This window comes from Falco naumanni, chromosome 3 (assembly GCF_017639655.2).
Source record: "Falco naumanni isolate bFalNau1 chromosome 3, bFalNau1.pat, whole genome shotgun sequence".
Lineage (NCBI taxonomy): Eukaryota > Metazoa > Chordata > Aves > Falconiformes > Falconidae > Falco > Falco naumanni.
This window is the reverse complement of record NC_054056.1, coordinates 76,621,774-76,649,685: the sequence shown is the minus strand read 5'-3', so window position 1 is coordinate 76,649,685 and position 27,912 is coordinate 76,621,774. Positions and strand designations below refer to the sequence as shown.

The 27,912-nt window shown below is 44.4% G+C and overlaps 2 protein-coding genes across 3 annotated transcripts in view; one reads left to right on the top strand and one right to left on the bottom strand.

The window, feature by feature from the left end:
• The window catches only part of ASPH (aspartate beta-hydroxylase), a 123,709-nt gene extending 121,884 nt beyond the window's left edge, over positions 1 to 1,825 (top strand). Inside the window, exon 27 of the mRNA XM_040588679.1 lies at positions 1,693 to 1,825. Within this exon, the coding sequence (XP_040444613.1) occupies positions 1,693 to 1,810 (118 nt within the window). The 3' untranslated portion in view covers positions 1,811 to 1,825. The remainder of the gene's footprint in view (positions 1 to 1,692) is intronic.
• The window catches only part of CLVS1 (clavesin 1), a 106,037-nt gene that overhangs the window by 7,681 nt on the left and 70,444 nt on the right, over positions 1 to 27,912 (bottom strand). For both annotated transcript variants that reach the window (XM_040588696.1, XM_040588695.1), the window contains 2 exons: positions 11,603 to 11,713; positions 10,476 to 10,711 (listed from right to left, as the gene is read on the bottom strand). In XM_040588696.1, the coding sequence (XP_040444630.1) occupies positions 10,476 to 10,711; positions 11,603 to 11,713 (347 nt within the window). The remainder of the gene's footprint in view (positions 1 to 10,475; positions 10,712 to 11,602; positions 11,714 to 27,912) is intronic.

Sequence of the window (27,912 nt, the reverse complement as noted above, 5' to 3'; positions counted from 1 at the left end):
CCCTGGTATCACAGAAACAATGCAGATGTGCAGGTGTGAAGTCAATGTGTTAAAAGGTTCTCTTTTCATTTTCAAGTGCTTTCGATAATAAATGCACAGGCAAGGCACCTCGAAAGACATGTATGCTCCCGCAGGTGGTGCGGGCAGATGCAAGCAAGCTCTGCTCAGCGGTGTGCAGCTCCAGCGCAGGAGCCATGAAGTGTGGCTCTCTGCCCAGGCTAATCAGCCCAGCTGAAATCTCTTGCTAACACAACTCTGCGGCTCCTGCACTTGCCCTGGGCTCACAGCTCTGCATTAGGACAATGTGGTGGTGTGCTACTGAGACCTGCCCAGAGGGGCAGCTTTGATGCAGCAGCCACAGCATTTCAAAGAGATGAAGCAGCATCCATGTCTAGGGACACAGCTAAGCTGGTTAAGTGAATCACTGACACGATGAGTCAGGGTGCAAAACAGCATGAAATCTGACTTAACCTTACTGCCAACCCAGTGCTTAGCCCACAGGACAATGGAGACAAGCTGCTGCACTTCCCAAATGGGAGCTATCTTTGTGGCCACCATGGCAGCAGTGACCAACTTTCTCCCTGATGTGTTAGCACATCCTAGGAGAGGTCTCGAAGCTGGGGCAACCATGGCCCAGAGCTGTGCTTAACTGCATGCGTGAAGTCTCTGCGGGTGCCTCTACACTGCTAAAGAGCCATCCACCACAGAGTGAACCCCAGCACGAGACCCCTTGTCCTCCCTGCGCTTGCCAGGTCCCTCCATGCCCTTCCCTTCCTGACAGCTGCCCTGTCACAGCACTCTCCAAAATAGCCAGCCACAACAAGGTCTTTTACCATCACATACCAGCACACTCTTCATGCCAGTCCCTCTGCTGCCTTCTCCTAATCTCTTCTCACCCAGGGCAGGCGGGCAGGCAGGCGTGCTTGCTCCCTTCTCTCTGCTTCTTCTCTCTTCCTCGGCTGCTCTCTCTCCCTCGGCTGCCCAACCTCTTAACAGAACCAGCCACAGCTGCACCTTATCTACATCAGCCAACCCACCGTTGTATATTATCAATGATAATTAACCCAGCTTCATTCTTCTACACTGCCCCAGCTGCTTCTCCCCCCTGCAACCCCTGGGCACAGCTCACTGCAGGGTCTGCGCCAAAGGGTGGTAGGGATGACGCTGCAGCATGTTGGGCTCTGACCATGGCCCAGCTGGCCGTGCATCCTGTCCTGACCTGTCCCTTAGCCCACACCACACCCCAGGGAATGCAGTGCACACCCTCTGGCATCTGCTGTAAAGCCATTCTCTGGTGGGCTATGACACAGCTCTCAGCTTATTGTGAACACTCTGAACTGTGAAATATACAGAATGCTTAAGTATTTGGTATTGCATATACAGTTATGCCTTAAGGCCACTGAGACCCAGAGGAGAGCAAGAGCCAGGCACTTTGCAGAGCAAATGCAACCAGACTCCTCTGGCAGAGGCTATCCCTGAAAAATACAAACAGGAGTCAGTTTGTGCCACCAACCCTGGGATTAGGGTGCACAGCCTGGTCCTTTTTCATCAGTGTGAATGTGCCCGGTACCTCCTACTCCTGAATGCTCTGAGCTTCTGTGTTAAGATCATGCCTTGGTCACATCCCAAGGCCAGGGCATGGGAAAGGCATAGGTGGGAGCTCATCCTCTCCATTTCCTTTCTCTGCTGTAGACTGACTCCTCCACATGCTTTTATTCACATAGAAGGAACAGAAGCACCTGCGTCAGCCAGGAGTTCCTGGAAGACTCTTAATCCCCTGGAGTGCAATATGTCACCTATCAAAAGGTAAGCCTAGTCACAGGGCCAAATAAAGGCAGCACTGCAGCAGCAGTCAACACCAATTTACAGCAGATTTGGCAAGAGCTGCTAAAAAGCGTGCAGGATATGACATCCAAACAAAAGAAATTCAGGCCAGGTAATGGAGAAAATTTTCTTCTCATACTTTATGAATTTTACACACACACACACTTGCATCACCGTTTATGCTTTACCTGCTCATCCCCATTTCCTTGCCCACCAAATGCTCTTTCTAGCCAAACAGTTTCCAGTCCCTTTGCTCAGACACTCCAGTCCTTTACACTTGCCTCATCTTGCAGTCTGCCTTTTTTGCTTCCATTCCAGTGACTCCAATTCTCTTATCTCAACCCGATTCGGCACTGATTTTGTCCCTTCACAGGTAAGAAGAGGCCCCAAGAGCAAAGGTTGTAATCCTTCCTACTCCCCCGTCCTACATCAGAAGTTTCCTGTCCTTAACAAGAACAGTACTGCAGCATGAAAGCAACCCTGCAGATACACTGTTTAGGCTGGAAAATCAAGCAATGTCACAGGAGAAGCCAAAATGTAGGTTGTGGGAGCAACAGCCACTCGGCTGGGGCCGTGGGGGTGTTTTGCTACCCCAGCCCCAGGAGCACTCACTGTTATTTCTCAGAGAACTCTTTCCTGTGCCAAGCTAGTAAGTGGCTATTTATTTTGCTTTCTTCTAGCTGTTCCAGGTATGGCTCTGTGACACCTTTGCTGCATGTTATTCCAAGCCTGCTCTGCAGGTAGCCTTTGTTAATTCCCTCCTGAGCTTTTCTGTGGAGTTCATCAACACAGTACTTGTGTGCCTCAAATGCTAATTCATTTACTGCCATAGCACGACTGTGAGGGGTGTTTTTCATTTCCATTTCGCATGTGGAGAGCTGAAGTGCAGTGAGATTAGGGTCCAAGTATTCCTCTAACATGGGGTGCCCATTTCCCAGCGCTCAGGGTCTGATTTCGCAGAGTGCTCCGCATTACATGGTAGCTTGTGTGTTCAAAGCACATGTCCCTTTGCTTTCTGTTGCAGGTGAGCACTGAGTATTTCTGGAAATTAGACCCCAGAGTCTATAACTTGGCAGGCTGAAAATAAGCAATGTGCAATCTCACCATCTGTGTGAAGTTTGGTTTAAGCATCTTGCCAGACCGACTCAGGGACTCAGCAAGAGAGGGTGAGCAGGATCTGCTTCTCCAGGGCTGCAGCCACCAGGCATAACCAAAGGATCGTTCCTGGTCTCCATCAGCCCTCCCTCTAACCGTCCCCATTGGTTTGCCCACCAAGCGTACCTCCTAGCCCAGCTGATTCCAGTCCTTTATGCCAGCCTCATCTTTCAGTCTGTCTTATGGCTCCCATCCCAGTGGCCCAAGTTCCCAGTATCCCAGCTGACTTCGCCGCTAAATCCTCATGTCTCCAATTCTCCTGCCAGCAGTGGGGAGGACGAAGAGTCAAGAGCGTGGGGTGTCAGTCTTCTAGATCCTGGCACCTTGTCTTGCTACAGCCTGGCCTAGTGCAGGGAAAGTTGTTGCGACCACAAGCAGATGTTGTAATCACAGAAGCCCTCTGCACCCCATGGCCTGGGCAGGAGATGCACATTGTGGGCGTTGAACCATCAGCCTGAGCTGAACAAGTTTATTTATGCTGGGAGGCCAAGCTAAAGCATGAGGCAATCCTTGGGGTCATTAAATGCTAAAATTAAATATGTGTCTACAAAGCTTGTGTGAATTGCCTTTTCAAAGGCTTGTAATTCAGCCAGATGTAGGTGGATTTTTCACAGGACAGCAAAAGACATAAGCAGTGTAAAACCATTTGTTTTATTAAGTGTCGTGTCTGTAATCTAAACTACTAAACGTTTGGCAAATTTATAGCCAGCTGAAGACATAATTTACAACACAATATTTTAAGCAGCTGAACAGCACTGGTTCTGCCATTCCCACCTCCAGGCTGTGTTTGTGCACCCGTGTATTGGTAACGGAGTGCTGCGGACAGATGAAACCCGTGCTGCTGATACCCTCAGAGGGGAACCGATCTCCTGCCTTGCCTCAGGGGACCCCCAGCACCAAGCTACCTGTCCCTCCTGTCCTTGGTTCAGCCATGGCTTTGTAACTCTGGTCTCTCCTGCTTCTCTCACTCCTGGCTCCCGAGGATATTCTGCATTATCTCCTTTGCAGCCTCCCTGGGACCTGCTAACATGCCAAATCCACCGGCTCCTTTCCGTTTCTTTCTGATGTATTAGCAGAATTCCAGTCAAAATCTATAAATCTGTTCAACAGCTAATAATCTATGTTACTAGATAAGGCATACATTACATGATATAGATTTACCTGGCACATCTACTTTACTATAAAGAAGTGTCTCGTTCATAATCTGTGTATGGGGGAAGCATTTCCACAGAAGCATTTGGAAATTCTTCATAACAAAATAGTGAATATAAGCCTTGCACCATAGATCTTGCTTATTATAGAGATGTTTTATCTGAAAGCTTACAAGGAATATTTCCCTTTTCCCCCAGCGCATGTGGAAACAGACCCCAGCTACAAGGTGCCATCCATGGGCAGGCAGTAAGAAGTTTTCACACATTTTCATTCTGATTTTTATTTGCTGGTATTTTACTGCTTCTGCAGTAAATTGGTGCTGACTGTGAACCGGCATAAAACATGACCCATAAAAGCAGAAACATATGGTGAAGGAACATTAAGGTCACACCAAGGATAACAACTAGAAAGGTCTGCCTTGCACAGCCCAGCTGGGCATATGGAGGAACCCGTCTGAATAAATAAAAACCTTACAAATGTCACCCCCGTGAATGGCCCCTTTTGGATCTAAAACTGTTCCAGTCGGCACTAGTGTATAACAGTTGTCATACCGCTCCTTCTGAGAGCAGGATCCCATTTCTGAGAACCAACAATTAGTTTCAGCAACAAGTTCATTTGAAGATCAGTCCTTTTGAAAACATGCACATCAGGAGGCAATCATGGCAAACCCTAATCTGTACTTTAAAACCCTTTCACTCTAACCTAGGACATAAAAATCCACATGCTCTTATTTAACAATGTTAAATCAGGGGCAATGCATTCTAACCATTTTTATCACTGCATTTTCAAAATGCCTAACATGGGGGCTTTTGATGCACCACTAGGCAGGCCATTGCATCTTTAGGTGCTCAGATCCTTTAGGATGAGAAGAAATGGCCTCAAGTTGCACCAGAGGAGGTTCAGATTGAATATTAGGAAAAATTTCTTCACTGAAAGTGGTGTTAGGCTTTAGAACAGCTGCCCAGGGAAGTGGTTGAGTCACCATCCCTGGAGGTGTTTAAAAGACATGTAGCTGTGGCACTTAGGGACATGGTTTAGTGGTGGGCTTGGCAGTGTTAGGTTTACAGTTGGACCTGATGATCTTAAAGGTCTTTTCCAACCTAAATGATTCTATGATTCTGTAAGTTTCTACTTCACAGAAGGAAAAGGTAATGGTGTCTTGATGCAAAAATTATACATTTTCACAGCTTTACTTTAAAAGTTTTACCCTAACTCTGAATTTTCTGAGTCTCTAAAAAGCTTGACTTGGTGATTCTTGCAATCCATGCTATCCTAAGAAAAAAATTTAACCCCAAATTTGATTAAAGTTGTCCTTAATTAAACTCTGATTAAATAAATTTGATTAAATAGCACAGGTTGTTTGGCCAGAATATCTATGTAGCTGTTTGGTAAAAATTCCTTTCTCTGCAGGGCAATTTTAAATTGCACTAGGTTTTCAGACCTGTTTGCATTGGCAGCAGGTTAAAAGTGAGCACTCTTTTGATGCCTGGGAGGGCAGGGAAGGAACATTCAGTTCCCAGGCTGCACTTAGTGACTGCACAGGGTACAAGCAAAGGCAGAGAACACTGTCACTTGTACTGAAGATCAGGTTCAGACATCAAGAAGTGACCCAGATGCAGCTGTAGAAAGACAGATCTTGTAAAGAAAAGCAAGTCACAGGGAGGCAACATGCTACTGCAGGTTACTTGCTGCTGCAGGACCCAAGCCTAAGAGCAGGATGACACTGGAGAAAAAGGAAACTCTTCAAAAAAACTGAGCTCCTTCACACCCTCCCAAGTCACTGAATATGTCCCAGTTGGGGATGCTTGCTCACTGTGGTTAGGTACCCAAATAGCTACTGGCAAGCCTCTCCCACTGTGGCTGGCCAAAGGACTATGCCCTACTGACAGAGTGATCTCTGACTCTTTCACTGCTAGGTTTAACCATCCACCACAACTATTCATTACACTGCACACCCAGATAAAACCTCCAGCTGCTCCCAAAAACAACAGCTCGTCAAAAAAAGCTAGCACGAGTGCCTCAGGCAAATGCCTGGCTTTTGTGTTAGCTCCCTGTTGACTAAAGAAACTCAGGCCCCTTTCTGACCACCAGGGCTCACAGAAGGTTTGGCCACAGCTGAAAGGGAGGTGATTTTCTTCGCTGTGCTCTGAATTTTCACACATTTACATTGCTCTCAAATCCCACAGCTCCTGACAGGCTCCCTGTGCGAATGCAGGCAGTTCAGAAGAGATGGCCCAAGACAGGGGAAGGTGGCTGTTGCCATTGCTGCTCCCAGGATTATCAAACTGATGTGGCCAAGCTCAGACTGAACTGACTTTGCTATTACTGTATTGGTGCTGGTTGGAATGTTTATTGAATTGCCCATTTCAACCTGAGCTGAGCTGAATCTTGACAAACAGATATATTCTGAATGGATTTTTGTTATTGTTGCCTTTTCCCCGCACCCCACCCCCCTGGCCATTAAGACTCATTATGTGGAGTCATCAGCTGTTTTGCTTTTTTTCCCATCTGTTCATAGAGTACTTGGGTCTTGAGATTTTTCCCAGGGTGTGAGATAATACTGCAGATGGGAGTGCAATTTCCACTGTTTTGATTTTGCCCCGGTGGGGCTTCATGTGACCACTGGTGGAAAAATGACAACTGCAATGGTTTTGATTAAAGATTTTCCATATTATAGAAACTTGTCAAATCTCAAGATTTTCAAGATCATGTTACTAACTAGAATCGGTAGCAGGTTTGTTCTAAGAGTATTTTCAATAGTTTCCCTGTCTACAATGCCTCCATTCTCTAAAATAAACAAGGACTCTTTATTGAGAGCAAAACAGTACAATTTCAAGTCACAGGGAAAAACCACCTTTGCCTGTGGCTGGGGGAAGATAATATTCTGGTCCCATTGCTGTTAAGCTGAGCAGATATTGGAACCTAATGAGACTTTGAGGGAGCAAGTCTAGTCTCCGGTGACTACTGGTAGCCACCTCATACCAGACCTTTCACTCATGTATCAGTTAGGTCATCATATTGATAAGCTGTTTCGGTGACTCACTCCTCTGATGACTGGCAAACCTACTAAGATATCCTTCTTCTCAAATACCTGTTGTCTCTCCCCAGTTTTTATCCCCCCCCCCCCGCCCTGTATTTGTAGAGAATGATCACATCCATTTCAACCTTCGCTCAGCAAGGCTGAACAAGCCACTACCTTCTTCTATAGCTTCTTGCTGGAAAAATACTCCCTCTGCTCTCCTCACAGCGCTCAGGTGGCCTTATTTCAATTGATATGCATCTGTCCTGGTGGCGGGAGCAAAGCACTGCTGTCAGTCCCGAAGCCAAAGTATGGGCACGTACCTGCTCCAGATTCACTCCCTCCCACTGCTGTTTGGTGTCCCATTTTCTCCTGGTCTGTATTTTGAGACATTTTAATTTTCAGGTGATGACTTCAGTTTGGTCTCAGGCACATCTTGAAAGCACACCCTCTTTCTCCCCCTCTGCATTCATTTTCCAGCACAGTTTAAATGGCTACAAAAGTACTTTGGTCAGTTATTCTCTGAGTCAGTTTCCTGGCATCTTTCTTCCAGATCTATAATTCCTCGATTTCTCAGCATCTGTGCAACTACAATTGCTAGACACTATGTTTGCAGTAGGTTGTGCCCAGGATGAGCTTCTCTCTAGATGTAGGATGGTGGTATTACATTTCACAGAGTTATTTCTCAGTGGCCACAGTGTAAGACTAAGCTATTGTAGCAGCACAGAGCTCCCAACATTAAGAAACCTTTAACACAGCACTGGTCAAGTGGCAGCTCTAGTGAGGAAGTGCTTGTATGGCTTTATAGCAGGTGGCCACAGAACCAGGAGTGGCAACCTGCAACCCTGCACCTTGTCACACAGCAGGACATGCACCATCCCCCCAGCCTCCGGGGTAAATCCAGCTCTCACAATCACCTCCCTTCCCTGCAGCTAATTACTGGGCAGGTAAACCTACAGTGATATCTGGGAAGACAGAAAGGAGAACTCTAATTGTTCAGCAAGGCTTTTCATCCTTAAATTACAGAAACCCAAGAAGGCTGTCTTCGTATATTTACCCCTTTCAGAGGAATATAAATGCTAAAGAAAGGGTCACCCACTTTTTCTTTTTCTTTTTTTGTTGTTGTTAAATCCAGCATTTCAGCATAACACAAAATTACCATGTTTACACAAGAATTTAGAGATTTGTATGCTGTGAGTGGAGGAGGAGAAAAGAGATTTTTAATGAAACTGCAAAATCGCTTTAATAAAGGAAAAAATGATAGGGCAGTTGTGAGGGCATTTAAGAGGAAGGCTAATGCTAAGAGATCACCTGTGCCTAGTACAAACCTCCTTGGAGCATCTAGGAATCTCAGCTGTGACCTGAGACTCTCGATCTGTTAGAGATGTACAAACCTAGAGGCAAGGAGGCGGGATATAAAAAGACAGGTAATGCTGGTAGAAGTCTGTAGGCCTTTTAATAGGCCTTAGATATCAATCTGGTCTAATACATCTAATAAAGCACACAGTTATGCTTCCTAAGCACAGGCTTTTACCTTGTTAGGCCAAACCATAATTTCAGGGGAAGAAGAATCAAAGCAAATACTCATAGGAGAAAATGTGTTGAAGCAGTGAACTTTTCACCTCTAACAGCTAGTAATGACCATGGGGTACAGGATCAGATGGTTCACTTAACTGCCGAGTAACAAAATTAGACTGAAAGTTAGAGCTAGTCTGCCCGGAGGCAACGTGACAAATTAGATTCATCTACTCGCCATATTTGTATTAATGCACTTTTGTACTAGTGAACAGATTATAAAAGAAGGCTTTGCCTCGAGGCAGGGTTTTCTGGCACAGAACTCATTTTCAAGCTGAGGTTCTCCCCTGAGGGCACAAGACCATCCCTCCTTTGCAGCCAAGGACCTGATCCTCAGCAAAGATTCACCTGTGAACAGCTCTTAACACTTCCAAGCTCTGAAAACTGCAGATTTCTTCCTAGTAAGCTACATAAATTGTACACTCTTGATGTATGTTTTAATAGTAATGCAATATTTAGTTTGTACCTTTCTAAAACCAGTGTGTTCCACTGCTGATTTTAAAAGAAAAAAAAAAAAAAAAAAGAATTGTTTTAACATCAGCTCTCTGGGACAGGCTCCCTAAACTCATCCTGACTCCCAGTCCTGGCTGGCAGTCAGTAGTGAGAACTGCTGACTGCACGGGTGGCCACCTCTCTTCATGCTGTGGCTGCCACGCTGCGAAGGGTCGTAGCCCTGCAGTCTCGTGGCCTTGTGAGTCATGGGACTCACAGCACTTAACATCAGCTGTAGGTGCGTTTGCAACACGAGGCTTCACTTTGCATCTGCAGCAGCATGGCATCAATCTGACCTGGGAGGGAGCTGTGAATCCGGGATGCATTTCTTTTTTCCTGTGAAGATGAAAAACTTTTAAAATTAATTGCACGGCATTGTGGCTTGTCTGTGTTGTCACCTTTGATTTTGCTGTAGCAAAATGATGGCCTCTCCCTGTCACACAGAGTGACGCCATGTCTCTGAGCAACGGCGCTCATCAAGTGGCAGCAGCAAGTGAAAGCATCGCTGCAATCTGCACGGAGAGCAGTTTTGCAGCGTGGGGCGCGGAGGGGAGGCGAGTGCAGATGTTACGCTCCTGCAGGGTGGCCAAAAGCCATCGCCGGCTGCAGCTGCTGTGGGCTCTGCCCTACAGGTACCCAACCCTCCTCACTCCCGTCCCCGCAACCAGTGCAACCTGCTGCGGGTGGTACTCTCGAGAGTTGTGATTTTAAGCATTAGAGCTGAATGTGCGACCACTAGATCTAAAACCAGAGACCTTAAAGGGCAGATGTGCTGCCTTGGCAGGGCTGGACAGGGGAAGCGGGAGCAGAAGCAGCGGCAGAAGACTAACCCATTTTCCCTTTAGAGGGCAGTGGTGTTCGTAGTACCAAAGCTGCATTTCCGAGGAGGCGAGAACCTTCTTGTCAACTGCTGGGGCAGCAGCAGCGAGTAATAGGGACCAACACTGGTGATGCTGCTGGCTGCGCTATGCTGTACAAAAGAGCATCTCACTCTGATACGCTTTCTGCAACGCTCTGTGCAGGGGCTCATTAATTTTCCCTCTTTTTCGTGTGCAATAATCAGACGAGTAATTACTGTTCCACAGAGAGCTTCCTTTCTCCCACCATGCCACGAGTGCGGTCCAGGGTGAAGTGCTCCCTACCGTCAATGTCTGTCAGATTACAGCCTCTCTCCAATCCAGATGAGCCCTTTCTGCCAGACTTATGCCAAACCTGTTCAGAGAGCCAAATAGCAGGTGATTTCGAAGGCAGTACTAACCTTTTCATGGGTTTGGGCGAAGCCTCCCGCTCCAGGTTGGAGGATGCGTGCTTCACATGCATGGCATTGTACGAGGTGTGAGTGTACTCATTTTCATCGCTGTAGTCAGGACCGAGTAACGTTCGCGCCCACGTCCCCATGTCGTACGGAGGAAGAGTCCCCCCAAATTCAGAAGGCAGGCATTCAGGGTGTATTAGCTGGTGAAGGCTGTTCAGGTTGTTACCGTGAAGAAAGATCTTTAACAAATAAAAAGAAAGTTCAAAGTAATCATTGGTGCCATATACTTCATTAAGTACAACAATAACAGCACTAATGAGGTGTGGAGCATCATTAGTTGATGCTGCAGTTTCAGGTGGGAATGTCTGGAGGCTTGGGGCTGGCTTAGGTGGGCAGGAGGGGGGAGCTGAAGAGTTAGGCTGGCACTTTAAACACTTCTGAAAACTCTGATTCGCTTGCTTTTGGCATATGACATTTTCACTTTTTCTTAAGTACCAGATCAAGGAAAATGAAAGTCGGGACTAATGACAGACAGATTACTGATACTGTAAGAGAGTAAGAGGCTTGTGCGAAGAGCAGTGAGAAGAAAAGGGGCATAGCGGAACTCACTGAACTTACGGAAAGATGTGAAGAGTAGGTCCTCAGTGTCTGAGAGGGCAACCCAGCCCTGAACCCCAGGACTGACATTTCCCAGGGGTGTACCAGCCAGCGCTGCCACGTCACGCTGCTTTGGCAACATTTGTCTCCCTAATCCCTCTTTGCTTTCGGGCTGGTATTACCCTTGTCCTGTCTGGTCAAATGCACCCAGGGTGGGCTCTGGGGCCTCCCGAGGGATGATCCAGGGGTTGTCTGATAGATTGCAGAGGACAAATGGCTAAGATGAGCCTCTCTGTCCCCGGGAGTGTCCCATTAAAACGTATCTACACTTTGTTAGTGATAACAGCTTTCAGGTCCCTGGCTGAGTTGCTGATTCAACCCAGACCATTGCAAACTCTAAGTTTTAATAACAGAGGCAATTCTCTAAGGCCATATGAAAAATGCAGAGAGAAAAAGAAGGAAGAAAGCAGCCAGCTGCTACTCAGCTACTCTGGTTCTGTGGCTTCCTATCCCCCCTGGCCCCGTCTAATTACCCTTTTCCTTGTCTTGTCTTTGAGGAACGGTTTGATTAGTGTGTACAGGGCATGGATGTACCAGGGCTGGTTGACAAAATGGACTCCTCCGAAACGGGCAGGAAAGCTGTCCTACGGAAGGAAAGAAAAGGCAGGCAGTTAATAGATGCAGTGCTTTAGTCCAGCAGTCAATAGGATGAAAGTCAGAGGAAGAGGTCTGCCTCTTTCCATCTGCAGACGAGCACTGGGCTTGCTGGGAGGGGGCAGGAGGGAGATGGAAAAAGAAAGATGCCTGGAAACGTTTGTTGTATCTGTTTCCCCTGTCAGCAGACAGAGTCCCTTCTCCCCTCCACACACTAGAACGCATCAATTGCTAATGATTTAAAGTAGGCTCTCCAGCCACTTGGCCTGAACATTTTTTTAACTCCACCAGGGTATCTGACTTGGCCAGAATGGGAAGCAGAGGAGGGGGCTGATGAGCACTGCTCCCTCGAGGGGAAGCTTTCTAATTTCTCATTGTGCAGTGTAAGGCAAGCCCCCGGTTCCCACGCACATTGCTGCACACAGCTCACCTTTTCACCCTTCGGCCTCCCTGCCTCCCCCCTGCTCAAATCATCATTACAAAGGCTGACCTTTCGGGGTGAGCAAGCAGCGTATTACGGGGAGGAGGATGGGTGGGAAATGTTGATAAGTGAAGGTGTAGGGAGAGCGCACCATGACGGCACCATGGAAACTGTCGGAGCCCAGCTCTTGCTGCCAGGCTGTGCACAAACACCCTCGGCATTAGCATGCAGGTAGTGTCCCGCCGGGGAGGTGTTTGCAATAGCATCCTACTCTGCTCAGCCAGTGAGGCATGCTTAATAAAAGAGGAGGTTGCTGGTGTGTCTTGAAAGGTTATTGTATATTGTGGTGGGTATTTTGTACCTACACTCTCATTTAACAAATGTCAGTCAGTCAGGGAAAAGCCCAGGATTTTTTCATATTGCATAAGTAGTGGGGCAACCGCTGCTCCTGTGTGCAAATACGCTTCCAGCGAGAGAAGAGGTGCCTGTCTCTCCCCCGTGAAGGGAGATACTGATGAAGCCATCCTCATCCCATGAGTGCTCCTAACCCCTACAGCTCAGCATGTAAAGACAGAGCATAATCAGGTCTATTCCTTCAGGGCTTTGCCTTTGGGACTCAGGCAGGTTCGTTCCCCCCACAATTAGCAGAGGTTGTCCTGGGGCTTCCTCTCACCTTCCTCCAGAGCATTAGAGGTTGAGCACAGCTGGTGAGGGTATGGGATGAATTTGTGAGATGTTATGGAAAATCTCCTTATACACCTGTTCAGTATAGCTTCTGTGCTGCTTCAAGGTCATTTTTGTCCCCAGATTTAGCACTGCGTAGGTGTCCCACAACCTCCTATCACCCAGGGTGGATTGGCAGGATTCTCTATGTTCTTTAGCACTGGTCATGGATTGCCCTGGTAATCATCTTAAACCATACTCAGGTAATGTTCGTGAGCAGCCACGGGCATTAAGTGATACCTTTTTCTATTGCTATACAGTGCTACAAGCTGCTTAGACCTCAGACACATCAGCTGGCCTGAAGTTGTTACAAATCTCAATATCGGATGCTCTGTGCAAGACCACATGCTTGGTAGTCAGGCCAAGCCATGGGGGGCCAAGCAGTGTAACATAACAGGGCATCCCACTGTAAATCCCAATAAACTCTGAGCTGAGCTTTTTAAGGATGGCACATGCTCTGTTGAGGTGTTCATTCATGATAAAGATGACTGTATTTCCATTGCTGCTGAAATATTCATTGGAGTTTAGGGACACAGCTCTGACTGATATAAACTACTGCAGTGCTGCAGGGTGGAGTGCCTTCAGCTGGGCTGAGAAACAGCTGCAGAGGGTCTGAGCCCACCTAGAAAAAACATTGACCAACAGAACTGTGAAGTGAAGCCCAAAGTGATTTTTTTACCCTGTGGTAACCTAAAATTGAGTTTTAGAGTAGACCAAAGCCAAAAATGCCCATCTCTTGCAAAATTCACATATTCAGTTGCTTTCCTCCAGCATGGGAATGAAAATTTGAAGATCTGAAACTTTTCACAGAATATTAAAAAAATTATATATTAAAAAAATATTGGAATGTTGTATATTTGCTTTTTTATTATTATTTTTTTTTAATTCTATATTTGTCAGGCTGGCTGCCATCCCACAAGCTGTATCTCTAAGGGGGAATTCTGGACTTCTTTGCTCTTTGGGGCTGAGCTGCCACAGCTATCCCAGGTTGTACCATAGTAGCATAGGTCAGCATAGGAGATACAGTCTGAGTCTGAAGCAAAGGGCAGTAAAGAAATGAGAGATGGGAAGCAGGGGAATAACTTTAGGACAGAGATTTATACCAACCTGAAAAAGAAAAATTGTTTTGCCTTCTCACTGGAATGCAGATAATATTAATCACAATCTCCAGTGAGAAATGTCAGTCAGATTTCATTTCCAAGAGGGAAAGTGTTTTTTTTTAAAACATTATTGACCAGCCTTAATGATACCACGTTACCCGGAAAGTTCTGAATGCTGAGAATTATAGGAACCGGCCAGAGGTTTAAATGGGCAGACTGGCTCTGGGAAAGGTCAAGTAAGGAGAAGAATGTACTTTCCTATATAGAAAATGAATTTTATGTCCATCCAACAGAGACTGTTGAATCCATAAACTAGATTGTCTGGAACATCAGTAGATTAAAACCATTACAGGAAAGCCCATCATATAACAGTTTTATTTAAGGACAACTTCTTTCTTTTCATTCTGAAGGCATACCTGAAAAGGTGTACAGACAGACCCTTGAAAAGGCAACCTGATGGCCAGGAAAAAAGCAACCACCAAAGAACATTTTTTTGTGTGTAACTTTCTGCTAATTTTTGTTTCTTGCCCTGTTAAGCACAATAAACTCATTTTGACCTTCATCCCTCAGTCCACCTGCATTTGTAAGGCTGTCAATTAGAACAAGGACAAAGACAACATTTTTTTTTTTTTAACCAAAGAAATTTGATATGGGATTCATCCAGACACTGTTTGGAAACGCAACATACCAATTTTGCAGAAGTCCCTAATTAGAGCAGAGCTGTCTTGGAAAAGAAAGCTCCCGTCTGGAGGTCTGCCTTGTGCAGTTCCAGGAAGATGTATGAGACATTTCCCACACCCCACTTAGTGTCTCTGCTGCTTTCCCTGGGGCAAGGTGAAAGTAGCTGAAATTGATTTTCTGCTGGAAAGCTTTTGCTTTTAGGAATTCTCTTTTGATTTCTCATGTCTTGTGATTCCTTGGGAAGGTGTATTTTATAATGAGGTACATTTTTTGGAGCCTACTGTGAAAAGGACCCTGGAATCATGGAGCCTTTGCTTAACCTGATTCTTTGTTAAATATACCCAAACCTGCGGATATGTTTGTATTTACTCCATTGACATAAATAAAATATAGCATGCAGGAATTGGTCTAATTATTTGTGGGCACTACTGTCATTTTATCTGAAAGCCAGGCTTGACATATCAGCACGTTGCTCTGAGATGAAATTGCAGCATAAATAAATGCATCCAACCCAGTGCTAATCTAGCTAACTTGCTACTCAGCAATAGCAGGGAAAAAACAGTGAAAGTACTCCAGATACCTTCTTGGGCAGCTATCTCACTCCGGAGTCAGACCAGGTCTCCTTCACTGGGACCTGAAGTGAACTAAACTAAGGAGTATATCTAACCATGCTGCAGTGGCACCTTCCCAAAGCAGTGTAGGCAAACCTAGAGAAGGAAATTGTCCAGACGCAGGTTTTTAGTTGTTTCTTTTAATTGAACGAAACTGGTGCCATAGACGGGACTTTTCTTTTGCCTGATTTGTCTTTTTTTGACTATATACATTCCTCACTGGTTTCAGTTATTCCCCTCTGCATCGTCCCCAAAGAAAAGAAAGACATGAACACTTGAATGCCACAAGTGGAGCTGCCACAGACACCCCAAAATCCATACAAGCCTCAATATATCTTTTGTTTCGGATTGGAGAAGTGTCTCCCAGATCGCAGATTAGAGCGAAATGTTACGGAAATCATTGTTTCCCTTTTCTGCTCAGACCTCCTGTGCAGGGAAATTTCTGAACTGAAATGAGTCTGGGACTGAAAACCCTCGGTACATAATGTTACACTAAATAGGTCGGGAGTGATAGCTACGAGGTGAACGAGAGACAATTTTTCATTATTTCTGCCTATTCTTGCCTTCACAACATCTATTTCTTTTGGCATGACTATGCATCAGAAAACACTTACTGTGTTGTTCTGAACTGCCTGAAAGCTAAAAATCAAGATGAACTTCCAGCATCTTCTCACATCGAAGTGTGGCAGAAAAGCAAAACAATCTCTGGAATTCCAAAATTAGGAATGAATCCAACTTGATGGTCAAGGTCAATCTTTTTAAACCGCATGAATTGACTTCATAGACTGATGACCTAAGCTCAAAAACCAAATTATAGCATATTTTTAGGTTTTGGGACATCTGAATTTTGTGACACAAACATTTAAAAAAATATTTTCATAACTTCTACCCTTTGCAATCAGAAAAGCAAACACACATCTTGCCATCTAAATACACTTTAATCTCAACGATACTTGCCAGTTTACTGCAAATCAAAATATAATCCGTTTTTAAAAAAATAATTTCCCTTAGATTCAGGAAGAATTCAATCGTAAACAAAACTGTTTAAACTGAAAGGTCATTTAAACTAAGGATAAAAGCAGCATCTTCATGACTTACATAATCAGTCCCTGTGGTGTATTAAAGCTCCCGCAGATCATATTAATAGTTCAGGAAGATTTTATTAATAGTACACTGATAGTTTCTCCACGGAGAGTTTCTGCGAGTGTGTTTTATTTTAGTGGATCGGCACAACAATGGAAGGAGGCTCTCTGCTCTCCAGCTCTGGATCCAAGTTCAGCCTCTGAAAGAGTGGCAGTGGTTGAAAGTTGTTGTCCCTCAATTTTATGACTTTGTCAGATATTGGATAGGTTGTGGCTATCAAAAACACGTTCCTGAGCGTCTTCAGATGAATGCCACATAATGCCCTTGCTGTGGACAGAGCAGGTTGTTGTATAGTGTATGCTAGGAGAGAAGGTAAAGTGCCTCCCACCCCATCACTACAGCTTCAGCTTCTAATTTTAATGCAGCTCCTAAGAGATGAATGTTTAGTTTGGGAAATCCCAAAAGGCAGGAGGCAGTGGGAGGCAGTAGCAGGGCTGGGGGCCATGAGGAGCCCAGGACCAGGCTGCTCCCACACCTCTCCAAGCCATCCCTGGGGCTGCGGGAGCCAGGGCTGCTCCCCCTCACCTGCTGCGGTGCCTGCTCTGAGCCCAGGCACGTTTCAAATCTCCGTTTGGGCAAGTTGCTCTTCTTTGTGTTATCTCTTTTTGCTCCCCTGTGTTTTTGAAGAGACGGGAATGCAAAATTAATGTTGCCGGTGGCAGTAATTGCAAACTCGTTTGCTTCTACCTTGGCATGCCCTCAGAGTACATGGGGCTTACAAATAGCTGCAGAGTCAGGGAAAACCATTAAAAAAAAGACATTAGTGCTAGCGATATGGCAGTCCTGACCTGCTCAAATGCCACCGTAAAAAGAATTCTTGCAATTGGGAAGAACTCATCAATTCTGGGTAAGCTCTGACTGTAACTGCTCCCACCAAAACACTCTTTTCTTTGAAGCATACAGTAGAAAAGATTGGAGCAAAATCATGGGGAAATATAAGTGCTTGGTTTATTTTTACACTGCATACCCACATATGTAGATGCGTACACTCTGAAGTACTGCTGTCAGGGAAGTGAGACTGAAACATGAACATTGGGATGCATTCCCCTAGACACTTTTCATTATGTTTGTTATCTCTCCCGCTACACTCAATAACTTTTAAAATCCAGGCATTTGCTGTGGGTTTCTCCCCATCATTATTGCATATCAGTGAGGTCCTACAGAGCATCTGTTCACGGGTGTTGGCAGATGGCACCAATAAATCAGCTTATAGAACACAGATTTGCTCAGTAAACTTTGATTTGTCCTGATAGAATCATGCTGTCATATCATCTGGTCTAACAAAATAACTTGTAACCTTGGGGCAAAAGGGGGATTTCTTCACTACCTTTCTACAAGAAACCCTTTGCTGAACCAGCTCAGAATAATTTATGAACAGAAAATTTCCCAGAAGCAGTGACTGTTGAATTGACATCATACCCCAGTGCTGCTTTTTCGCTTGGCATGTGCCCCCTGTTGATTCGAAAGTGTGTCACAAGCTTAAGGTAGAGACTGATGCTTCCTCCAGAAAAAAAAGATGGATAAATTATATTGACTAAGAAACCGTAGGTTCATTCAGGGGTTTGGTTGAGGAGATACACAGAGAAGAGAGGAAATCAAAAGGTGATTAAAAATAATAATACAAAGAACACTGACACACTGATTTGGAAGCAGTCAATGCAGGTGTGTGCAACCAGGGCGGCACAGTTTGCTCTAGATTAGGTCAGATTAGGTGAGGCCAGCTCAGGGAGCTTCTGGTGGAGCAGGAAAAATGAAAGTCACACACTAAACTAAGGAGGGGTAGATGGGGTCACAGGAACAGGCAGCAGCATGGGAAGGGACATGAATTAGCTGGAGGCTATTTTTCAGAGTTAGTTTAGGGACTTGCTATGATCTTTGCAGCCAGCTCTAGCAAACCAGGCTAAATTGTCTCTAGTGTCCTGATTTTCGGTGTAAATTGTAGCTCAGAAAAACATTTATATCCAGCTTTCTTAAGTGAGGGTGACTGCAAGCTGAGCTGCTTCTATTCCTGTATCTCACTGAACATGAATGTCTGAAATTAGTTGTGGGGGAAGGAAAAAGCAGCAGGGAGATCATCAAAGCTGTAAGTAGTTTAGGGCTTAATTAGAAACGGTAAAATGTGCTGGGCAGAGCACAAGCCTGGCCTGGAGGCTTGCTGGATGAATGCAGGGGCTGCTGGCTGAAGTGTGTGACCACAGGCTGGCTGTGATGCTTCACTCTCCCTGGGACACCCGGCCCTTGGCTGGCTGTGACCTACGAGCTTTGGTTGTTCACTAAGAATCCCTGGGAAAAAAAAGTCTCTGTGCAAACACCAGGTTTTTGAGAGAAGTGACGTCCCTCCAATCCTTTCCCTGACACTATGAGTTAAAGCAATGCTGTTTGTGTCTCGTTGGTGGGTTGTGTGGGTGTGAGCTGCTCTCAGTTTTGGGGGTGTGATAAAGAAGTGGGTTTTTTGCAGCCAGGTTTTAACACAGGACCTTCTGAAGCAAAACGGCCACCAGCAGAATGAGCATGTCCAACAGTGAAAGTGAAAGATGGCATTGAGAAAGCTTTAAGGAAAGACCACCCTAAGTCTTTTGCACCTAGTAAAAAATCCAGCCAGGAGCACTGGGGTTAAAAAGTTTGGCATGGAAAACTTGACTCAAAAATATTCTATTTTTAATATAAAATTTTTGAAAAAGAATAACATAGAGTTTTTTGAAAGCAATTTTTAAAAGGCAAGCCCTAAACAAAATTAATCAGCGCTATTAACCACTGTAGCCAAAATCTGCTATTTTCCTTAGCTGACCTGATTCAAACCTCTCTCTCCCTATCTATTTCTATTTCCATAGAGAGGTGTCTATCCCAAAGGGCAATAGATCTGTGGGACACTGTGGTTGAAATCACAGGGAATTAAGGAGTTACGGCAGAGAAGATGGTACTGAAACAAATCCACTAGGATTTAAAAGGCTGTTGAAAGGAGAGAGTCAAGTGCATACAAAAAAACCACTTCTGAAAAGGACAAAGTACAGCACCTTATTTCTTGTCCAGTGCTGGGATTTTAAACAAAAGACCCTGCACAAAGGCTACCTCTTTTGATATGCGTTTTTATGCTGAGAATCTACATCATGTATGTAGAACATCTATTCTATATTTTCTTCACATCGCCACTTGCTGTATCTATGTATCTGCTCTCTGCCAAAACAGTCCTATGTCTGAGCGAAGGGGCAATGAGGGCCAAATTGTCATGGTGAGGACAAATACCCACAGTGTTAGCTAAAGTCAGACAGAAAAAAGCAATTAAAAAAGGTCTTGTGGCACTTGCCTTTCTTCTCAGGCGTCCTACTGACTTTGCAGGAAAAGCTTTCCATCTTGCATATGAAGCACCAAAGTGTACACAGAAATCACACAGTCGTATTACACTACTTGTGTTCTGATTGAAAGCTGATGATGGAGAAAAGGAGATTTTGTTATTTATGGAGTTAGGCAACCTATTTAGTGCTGACCAGGAGTCTGTTGCAGCTTGGCTTGAACAAAGTGTGCAATCACCTTAAAGATTTTGCATGTGCATTCATATGTAGAGCAGCATGTAAATATTATAGGCTATTATTATGATGAGGTTATAACCTAGCATGCGTCAGAAAAAAAATGATCAAGCAATGTTTTTATTAGCATTTGTTGACTGACTGAAACAAACTATTTGACAGTAAATTTCTCTGCATCTAGCAAGAAGTTCAGACAACCCTTTGTGTTGATTTCTCTATGCAGCTGCTGGAAGGTATCTTAGGTTACTAGCACTCATTTCTCAAGGCTATCTGCTAAACAGGAGTTAGTTTCTCATCTTATTTCACTAAGAACTTTAGGGTTTACCCTAATTTATTTGAGATTGGAACCCCATGTTAAAATGGAAGGTGTCCCTTCCCCTAGCTCTCACACAAACCCTTTTAAAAACAGTTTCTATGGTCTGTGTCATCATCAACAAATGTGTCCCCATGGTGAAGATATTTTTTCAGTTGTTTTTTTCTCTTTCAGTGGGGGAGTTTGTGTGTGTACGTGTGTGTGTGTGTGTTTTCTGCACTTCAAAATATTTCTATGATTACTGGAGGATGGAGATTTAAAGCTCAAAGCCTTTGGGGCATGTACCCAGCATTTCACATAAGGTTTTCCTAGTTCACATGGTTTTACTGTCACAGTGAGAATTTGCAGCTCTGCATGTGTGTATGCCAGAACTCATTCAAGGAGTTTTGGAGGTTGAGGAGTTTCATAATCTGGACTAGTCATAGCTATACCCTCTTGCCTTAAAAGCTATGGTCAGTCAAAATCCTTAGAGTTCATTTGCTGTGTTCTCCCAACAAAGCTACTGCAGCCCTGACCCACGGGTGGGAGGCAGAGCTCTCCCTGCAGTGGTTTTGCTTCTAGAAATACTGTGAAGCACAGGTGGAGTCAGGGCCCCCTGAAGCTGTGCTTTGATACTGGGTTTTCTCATTTTCTAACTGCATGACTTCGCCATTTTAATGTGGGGGTTTTTGTGCCATGTTCACCACCTAAAGCAATGCCAAGCAACAGCCAGTTCTGCTCATCACATAATCACTCAGGGCTTTTATCAGTCTGGCAACATTAAATGCTGCTTAAACTTTGTACACTTTGCTACACAAAATACAAGCTTATACTCCTTGCAACAGCTCTTTCATTTCCACAACACAACTTCCCTTTAGTTCACACTTCTTATTCCTCACTACCTTGATTTACTGCAACCTTAACTCTGACCTCAAAACAACTTTAAAAGATAACAATAGGGAAATTATTTCTGCTGTCTGTGGAGGTGTAAGGAAAGCAGGACACTCACCACTGCAGCTTCCCAGCCTTTTCATTATTATCAGCCAAGCACGGATATCAGACTGTGGAGATAATTCCAGGATAATGTTTTATTCTTTTGACCTCTTCTATATTATCACCTGCTCCCACTACCATCCCTGAACAAGTAGAGTCTGAGGGTTACCAGTTAAGTTTACTGCCCAAGTAGTGCTTGCGCTGCCTACCCCAAAAGGTTACTCTTAATTCTGTTTTCAGGCAGCACAGCATCAGTCTGCAAGCTAATGATTCCTCTGTTCTCCTGTTCTGCTCTTAAGAATTTGTTCTGATTAATTTTTCTAAGGCCAAGAGCAGAAAAAAAGGAAGATGTCTCTAAATTTGCTAAAACTACAGGTAGCAGGAAGGCACGACCCCATTTCTCACCCACCTCAGATTAAAAAGCCATACAGATTTTCCTCTTCCTCTTTCTTCTCTGATTGTATTAAAGTCACACATTAAGTACTGCTACATGAAGTCTTAAATGAACTAGGCTTTTTCCACCCAGAGGCTTAGAGTATGCTGTGTCATATCCCTGGAGGTCATTAAATTTGCTAGGTGGATACAGGGCAGTTAGTCTGTACCTTCTCATTTGAAAACTTCCCATCAAGAACTCTTTCCACCTGAAGGCGTGCAACAGTCTATCCTCCTTGTTAAACTGCACACATTTTATTACTGCTCTCTGCTTGAGTACCAGGGCATTTGCAAATCAGTGGTTGTCATTTACTTCGAGTTTAGCCAGGCCTTAGGCATGGTGGCCCATATTGTCCGTCTAGCAAACTGCAGAGGTTTTGTTTGGAGAGGTAGTATACAGTGTGGGTGAAAAATCGATCAGATTGCTGGGATTCAGGTGTTGAGATCAAAGGTACAAAGCCTGCCTCATGGTCATTTAGTAATGTTTTTTCTCTGGAGTGGATACCGGAGCCAGTTCAGCTCAATGTGTTTATAAACGACCTGGGTGATGGTAGGGAGCAACTAATCCTCAGAAGCTTTGTTGATGGTAGCAGGCTGTGGAGTACAGCTGATATGCTAGAAGTTTAGGCAGAGTCCCTATTCAGAGGGATGCTGACAGGCTGGAGGGATGGATGAGCTACTGGGAACCACATCAACAAATGCAAAGTGTTTTGAGTTAGACAGAACAACCCCATGCAGCAGGACAGTCAGGCACTGAACAACTAGAAAGCAGCTTTGCAGAAGACCTGAGTGTCTTGGTGGCCATGAGTCAACAGTGTATTCATATGACAAGACTGGCCAACTGTGTCCTAGGCTGTACTAACAAGTGCCGTAACCAGTGGGTGAGGGAGGTGATCCTTTCCCTCAGCGCCTGTGAGACCGCATCTGGAGTACTGTGTCCATTTCTGGGCTTCCTACTGCAGGAGAGGCTGACGTGCTGGAGTGAGTCCATCAGAAGCTGCCAAGATGGCTGGGGACTAGAGCACATAACCTATGGGAGGATGCTCAGAGAACAGGGTCTGTTCAGCCCACAGAAGAGGAGGTTAAGGGGGGATCTCACTGTTCCCTGCAACAAATTAATGAGCACCTATGGAGATGACAGCCAGACTTTTCTCAGGAAGAAAAGACAAGGTGATCACCAAAAGTTGCAGTTGTGGAGGAAAGCCAAATCACATACTTGGAGAAAGTTTCCCAGCAGGCAGTCTAACACAGGAATGCATTTCCTGGAGAGGCTGTGGAAACCCCATCTGCAGAGATGTTCACCTCTCAGCTGGAAAAGACCTTGAGTGACCTGATCTAAAATCAAACCTGGATCTAATGTCAAAGTTTGCCCTGCCTTAAGCCGTGAATGGGATCAGATGACTTTCAGAGATCCCTTCCAATCTTAATTATCCCATGATTCTGTGGTGTTTTATATGTGTGGGTTTGTGTGCATCTGGAGGTGTCAGATTGCTCCTGCCCTATAATTTACTTACTCATGTTCCACACTTACCACTGACCAATCTCTGGTTACTCGGGGCTTCAGGCTGCAGTTTCTGCTTAAAGCTGAAGCTTTTATCATCTTTGAAATATGCCACAGAATTTATTACAGACTAATGTGCAGGAAGGTAAGGTTTATTTATGACACGTTTTGCCCCAAACCCCATATTATGAGCATAAATGACAGCAATAAACAAAGGAAAATAATTGGTTCAGACCAGAGGAAAATCTATTATCACTAACTCCCTGCATTGAACTGTTGTTCCAAGAATGAAGGATTTCCTCGTTATTGGGAATGTGCTGGGTGAACAGAAGTCATCAGAAAAGCTGCATTCCCTACTAACTGCTACAGTATTTCACACATGCCCCAATGCATATTAATCCCACTTATGTCCATCAACTTAATTAAACCCTCTCCATTATTGAAATCTATAACTGGCACAGGAAGGTACCAGAGCTTAGGAGTGTTCATTTATACTGTTCACTGGACAGCTTTCCAGTAGTGCTACGTTATTTCTGGTAGGAATTAAACAAGTTCTGCTGGAAATTCAGCAATTTGGAAAACATTTGGAGATTGCAACCAAAGCCAACATTTGTTGTTGTGCAAGTGACAAGTTAATAGTACTGCTGAACACTTCAAAGATGCTTGACCTGGGACTAATTTTTTTCCCCTTTTCTTTTGACAATGACACACTTTTATTGTATATATGCAGTAGTGTGCATGTACAGTACATCTTTGCATAAAAATATCAAGATAAGGGCTGCTGACTACACCCTTATAATGCAGAGGTTACACTAATGTCTTGCTTCCCCACTTCTGTTAAGGGACTGTCTGGGAAAGTCAGTTCACTGCTTATTGGTGCCATCCTCCCCAAAATTTTAAGACCAAACTGTCAGCAAACATCCTTCTTTCCCCTCACACACACCCACACACACCCCCACACACACACACCCCACACACCAATTCTCTGCTCCAGGGACTGTATTGTTTCAATTTTGAGTTTAAAACAAATCTTAGGCACACAGTATTGTACAATCTGGTAGTCTACTCTGTTAAATAAGTTCTACTGTTTGAACTGGTTGAGTTGTGAAACAGGTTATGAAAGCCTGCTCAGTGTGAAATCCACCACTGAATGTAGCAAATTCTCCACTCATCACAATTATTGAGCAACTAATTTTCCTGAGCATAAACAGCAAGGAAGTATCCTACACAGAAAAACAGAGAAGTTAGATGCCTTGATAGCAGCAAAATTCTTTCAGACTACAGAAGGTAGTTGGAGTTGTTTGCCTAGTACTTCAGTCTATATCCATTAAGCTAGAAGTGCCACTGGAAAGGTAGCTTAATTTCTGACACAGAAGTTCTGAAGCACCTTGATTGTTAAAAATATTTTCCCATTAACTTAGGCAGAGGAGTCTAATTATGAAGGATCATTACAGAAATTTGAGCACTACTCTCAAGGTAAAGTGGAACATGTCAGATATATGTTTTTAAATAGACATTACAAAGAAGGTGGTAAAAATAATACTATTTTTGTGATGGATAGAAAGTTTAAAAAGTTTTTCAATTTTTTGAATCAAATTTGATTTGTGATAAGACCACAGATTCTGGGAAATATCATTCAAAAAAGTACCTACTGAAATACCCAGAATCAACTTACAGCAAAGCAATTAGCATTTCTAAAGCAATGAAAGACTTGCCTGAAGTTTGAGGAGGTTAGATATTGCTTTGATGCTGTGGACATGAAAAAAAGTCCACAATATCTCTGCAAATGACATTACGACATGAAAATATAAACCTGTCAGCATGGGAGTCCACAGAGTCCAAGATTCTGAGAAACTCAGAGTGGACAAACAATTCATGCAAGGTATTAGCTGGCATTCGTGAAAGGCTCACAACACGACACAGGCATTTACAAGCATCAGCAGAGATCTGTAGAGGAAGGAAGCACACTTCATGGCAGTCATGGAAAACAGCATAGCAGAAGGTGAATGGACTGTCCACCTGAGGGCCCACGGGACACTGACTGATTTTCCATGATGTTTAGGTGCACCAGGGACACCATCATTAGCAAAGAAAAGTCAGTAATGGTAGGACAATGTATCTCTGGTCCTGTACAGGTAAAACATATTCCATTATAGAATTCTGTCAGTAAGTGTTTGGATAAAGGAAAATATTGATAAATATGGGAAAGTTAAAATTTATAATAGTACCAGAAGGAAAAAACAAAATGCTTATTATTGAGATAAAAAGATTCCAGCTTTTGGATCTCAGAGTGAATTAATTCAATGGATGGATAATTGTTGACAGCAACTGGAGGGGAAACTAAGGATGCTTTCAGGAAATACAGGAACTCACAACAGAGGGTGGAATAGGATGAAACAGTCAAGGTGGTCCATGGTTCATCTACCCATGAAAGAAAGTTTATCTTGCCATAATTCAAGCTACAATAAGAGAAGCCTATTGCTCTAGGAATGAAAATATAACTAAGATTAACAAGTGAATGTAGTGCTCTTACAGATCACATAAAAAGCAAGCAAAAATGTTGAAATATTTAATTTGCATATGAATGACCTGGAAAGGGCATCTATTGCAGTGTCTCTAATGAGAAACTGAAAGGGCAGTAACACTCTGGGACATGACCTTATGAAACTGGGGCATCCATTTGTGCATGATCATTATCTCCTTAGGAAACCTTTTTCTCAGAATGCCATTGGGTTGCAGTCAGAGCCAGAAGTTTTTTGCTTGGAAATAGAACACACTTGACAGTGTAAACAGTACTAAGTTGTGCATAAATTAGGACAGATGTGGGGGGGAAAGGTAAAAAAATCTTATATGGAGGTTTCAAGCAACTCAGAAAACACAAATTCTTACATAAACCAAACAAAGTAAGATGTAAGGTGTACAGACATATTCCAGAGAATGCCATGGGAATTTATCCCCTAGCAGACCCCTCTGATGGGAGAGCTGTAAGGAAATTTACACCTCACCAAGCTGCCTGCATCAGCAGCTTGAGAGGGCTATTGAGAAGATACATGCAGGAGGGGTAGGTCACAACCAGATCTGTATTTAACATTGTGAAATTAATGGGGCACCAGTGAGGTCACATGAACTCTGAAGACAAGATGCCTGTGCTTGTCAGCAAGCTGCCAGAGTCACTTTGGCCTCACAAGTGTCTTGAGATAGATAAAGCAAAGCAGCAAGTCCAGTATGGTTTGTGAAGTTGTGCTGGCAGTGATAAAGGTGGGAAGCAGTCAAACCAATGTGCAGTAGACTTATCACGGATGCAAGTGATGCTGCTGCACCAGATGGACACAAGCAGAGGTGGGGGTATCTGGAGTAGGTTTCCTCAGCTGAGGCAGCTGAGCCCCAGGACATGTGACAGTGGGAACCAAAGGACCCGGCCGTGGCAGAAATGGCAGCATGGATCTTACAGCTGAAATCCAAAGGTCCACGTGACAGTATGGCACACCTCAAGAATTAATCGAGCACTGGTAACTGATGGTCTTTGAGATTCTGAATTGCATTAAAAGTCAGTGATGGTGTGCCTAGGAAGGGAAGTTGTTGGAAAATAAAGAACTTGCAGGAAGACCTTAAAATAGCCACTTAGTAATAAATTATTACTGATCCCTTCCCTTCTTCCATCAGTCTCACTATGATCAGTTTATTACCCCCACAGCTGTTGTGTTCACAACCTGGAATGGAAACGCAAAACAGCACTTTCTTTGTATCTCCTTTGAAAGTGGCAGAAACAGCCTCTTTTCCCCTGCAGGGGACAGGGTAAGGTCTCCCACGCTGCTTACAGAGACCAGATCAGTAGGAAGCAGCAGTAAAGAAGACAAGAAGGAGGAAAAAGGAGGTAGGAAACACGTTCTCTCCAGTGGCATTCTCACAACTGGATAATTTCTCTGGCTTCAGATCCCTTGGTCATAATAGCAAACCATCTGCTCATGGAAAGAGCACACTTCAAGAAAGGATCGGTGGCTTAGTCATCCAGTCACATCACAGCTATGAAGGGTTTCTCTTATTTTAGTAAACAGGGTCTCATTTTTAATCCTGTTTGTCTGTTCTTTAAAAAATCTTTTGATGTCATTTGTGTAGTTTAACCTGCCTATTCTTCTAAAAAAAAAAGACATGTGAGACAAATCAAGCATCCTACAGAAGAGTAAAACTAGTAGTACCAGCAATTGAAGTAACATAAAGCACGACTGCAGTTAAAATATCCTGAAGTCAGCTACTCTACAAGAGAGTGTAAAGCACTCATAGAGCCTTTACTATAGGAATATCAACCATGTTTAATACCAGTGACGGCCAGCGACACGCACAACCCTGGTGTTCACAGCACGGGTGCAGGACTCAGCTCCCTGTGGCAGGTCCGACCCCTCTCCAGGACACATCCCCAGTTATGGACCCATGTGGGGTAGGTTCACAGGGCCAGCTCCACTCTGTGTGGCTGCACCTGCCTTATGCTCACAGATTCATCCATCTGCATGTTGCACAGTTCTACGGCTTCTCCCTGACCTTCCCCCTGGCCTCTTCTGGCCTCTTCTCTCTGAGCTGCCAGCGTGATGCGGATGGAGCCGGAGGCAAAGGTGCAGGTTAGTGGGACACCAATGTTGCATTGCTTTGCCTTCTGCTGTCTTTTCATACTCTTCCAAGAAAATCCCTGTCCAGATAAGGAATATTTGTTTCTGTTATGCTGCAAGGCTTGTGGCAAGTTTCAGATTCAAGCTGCAAACCATGACCTTTTGCT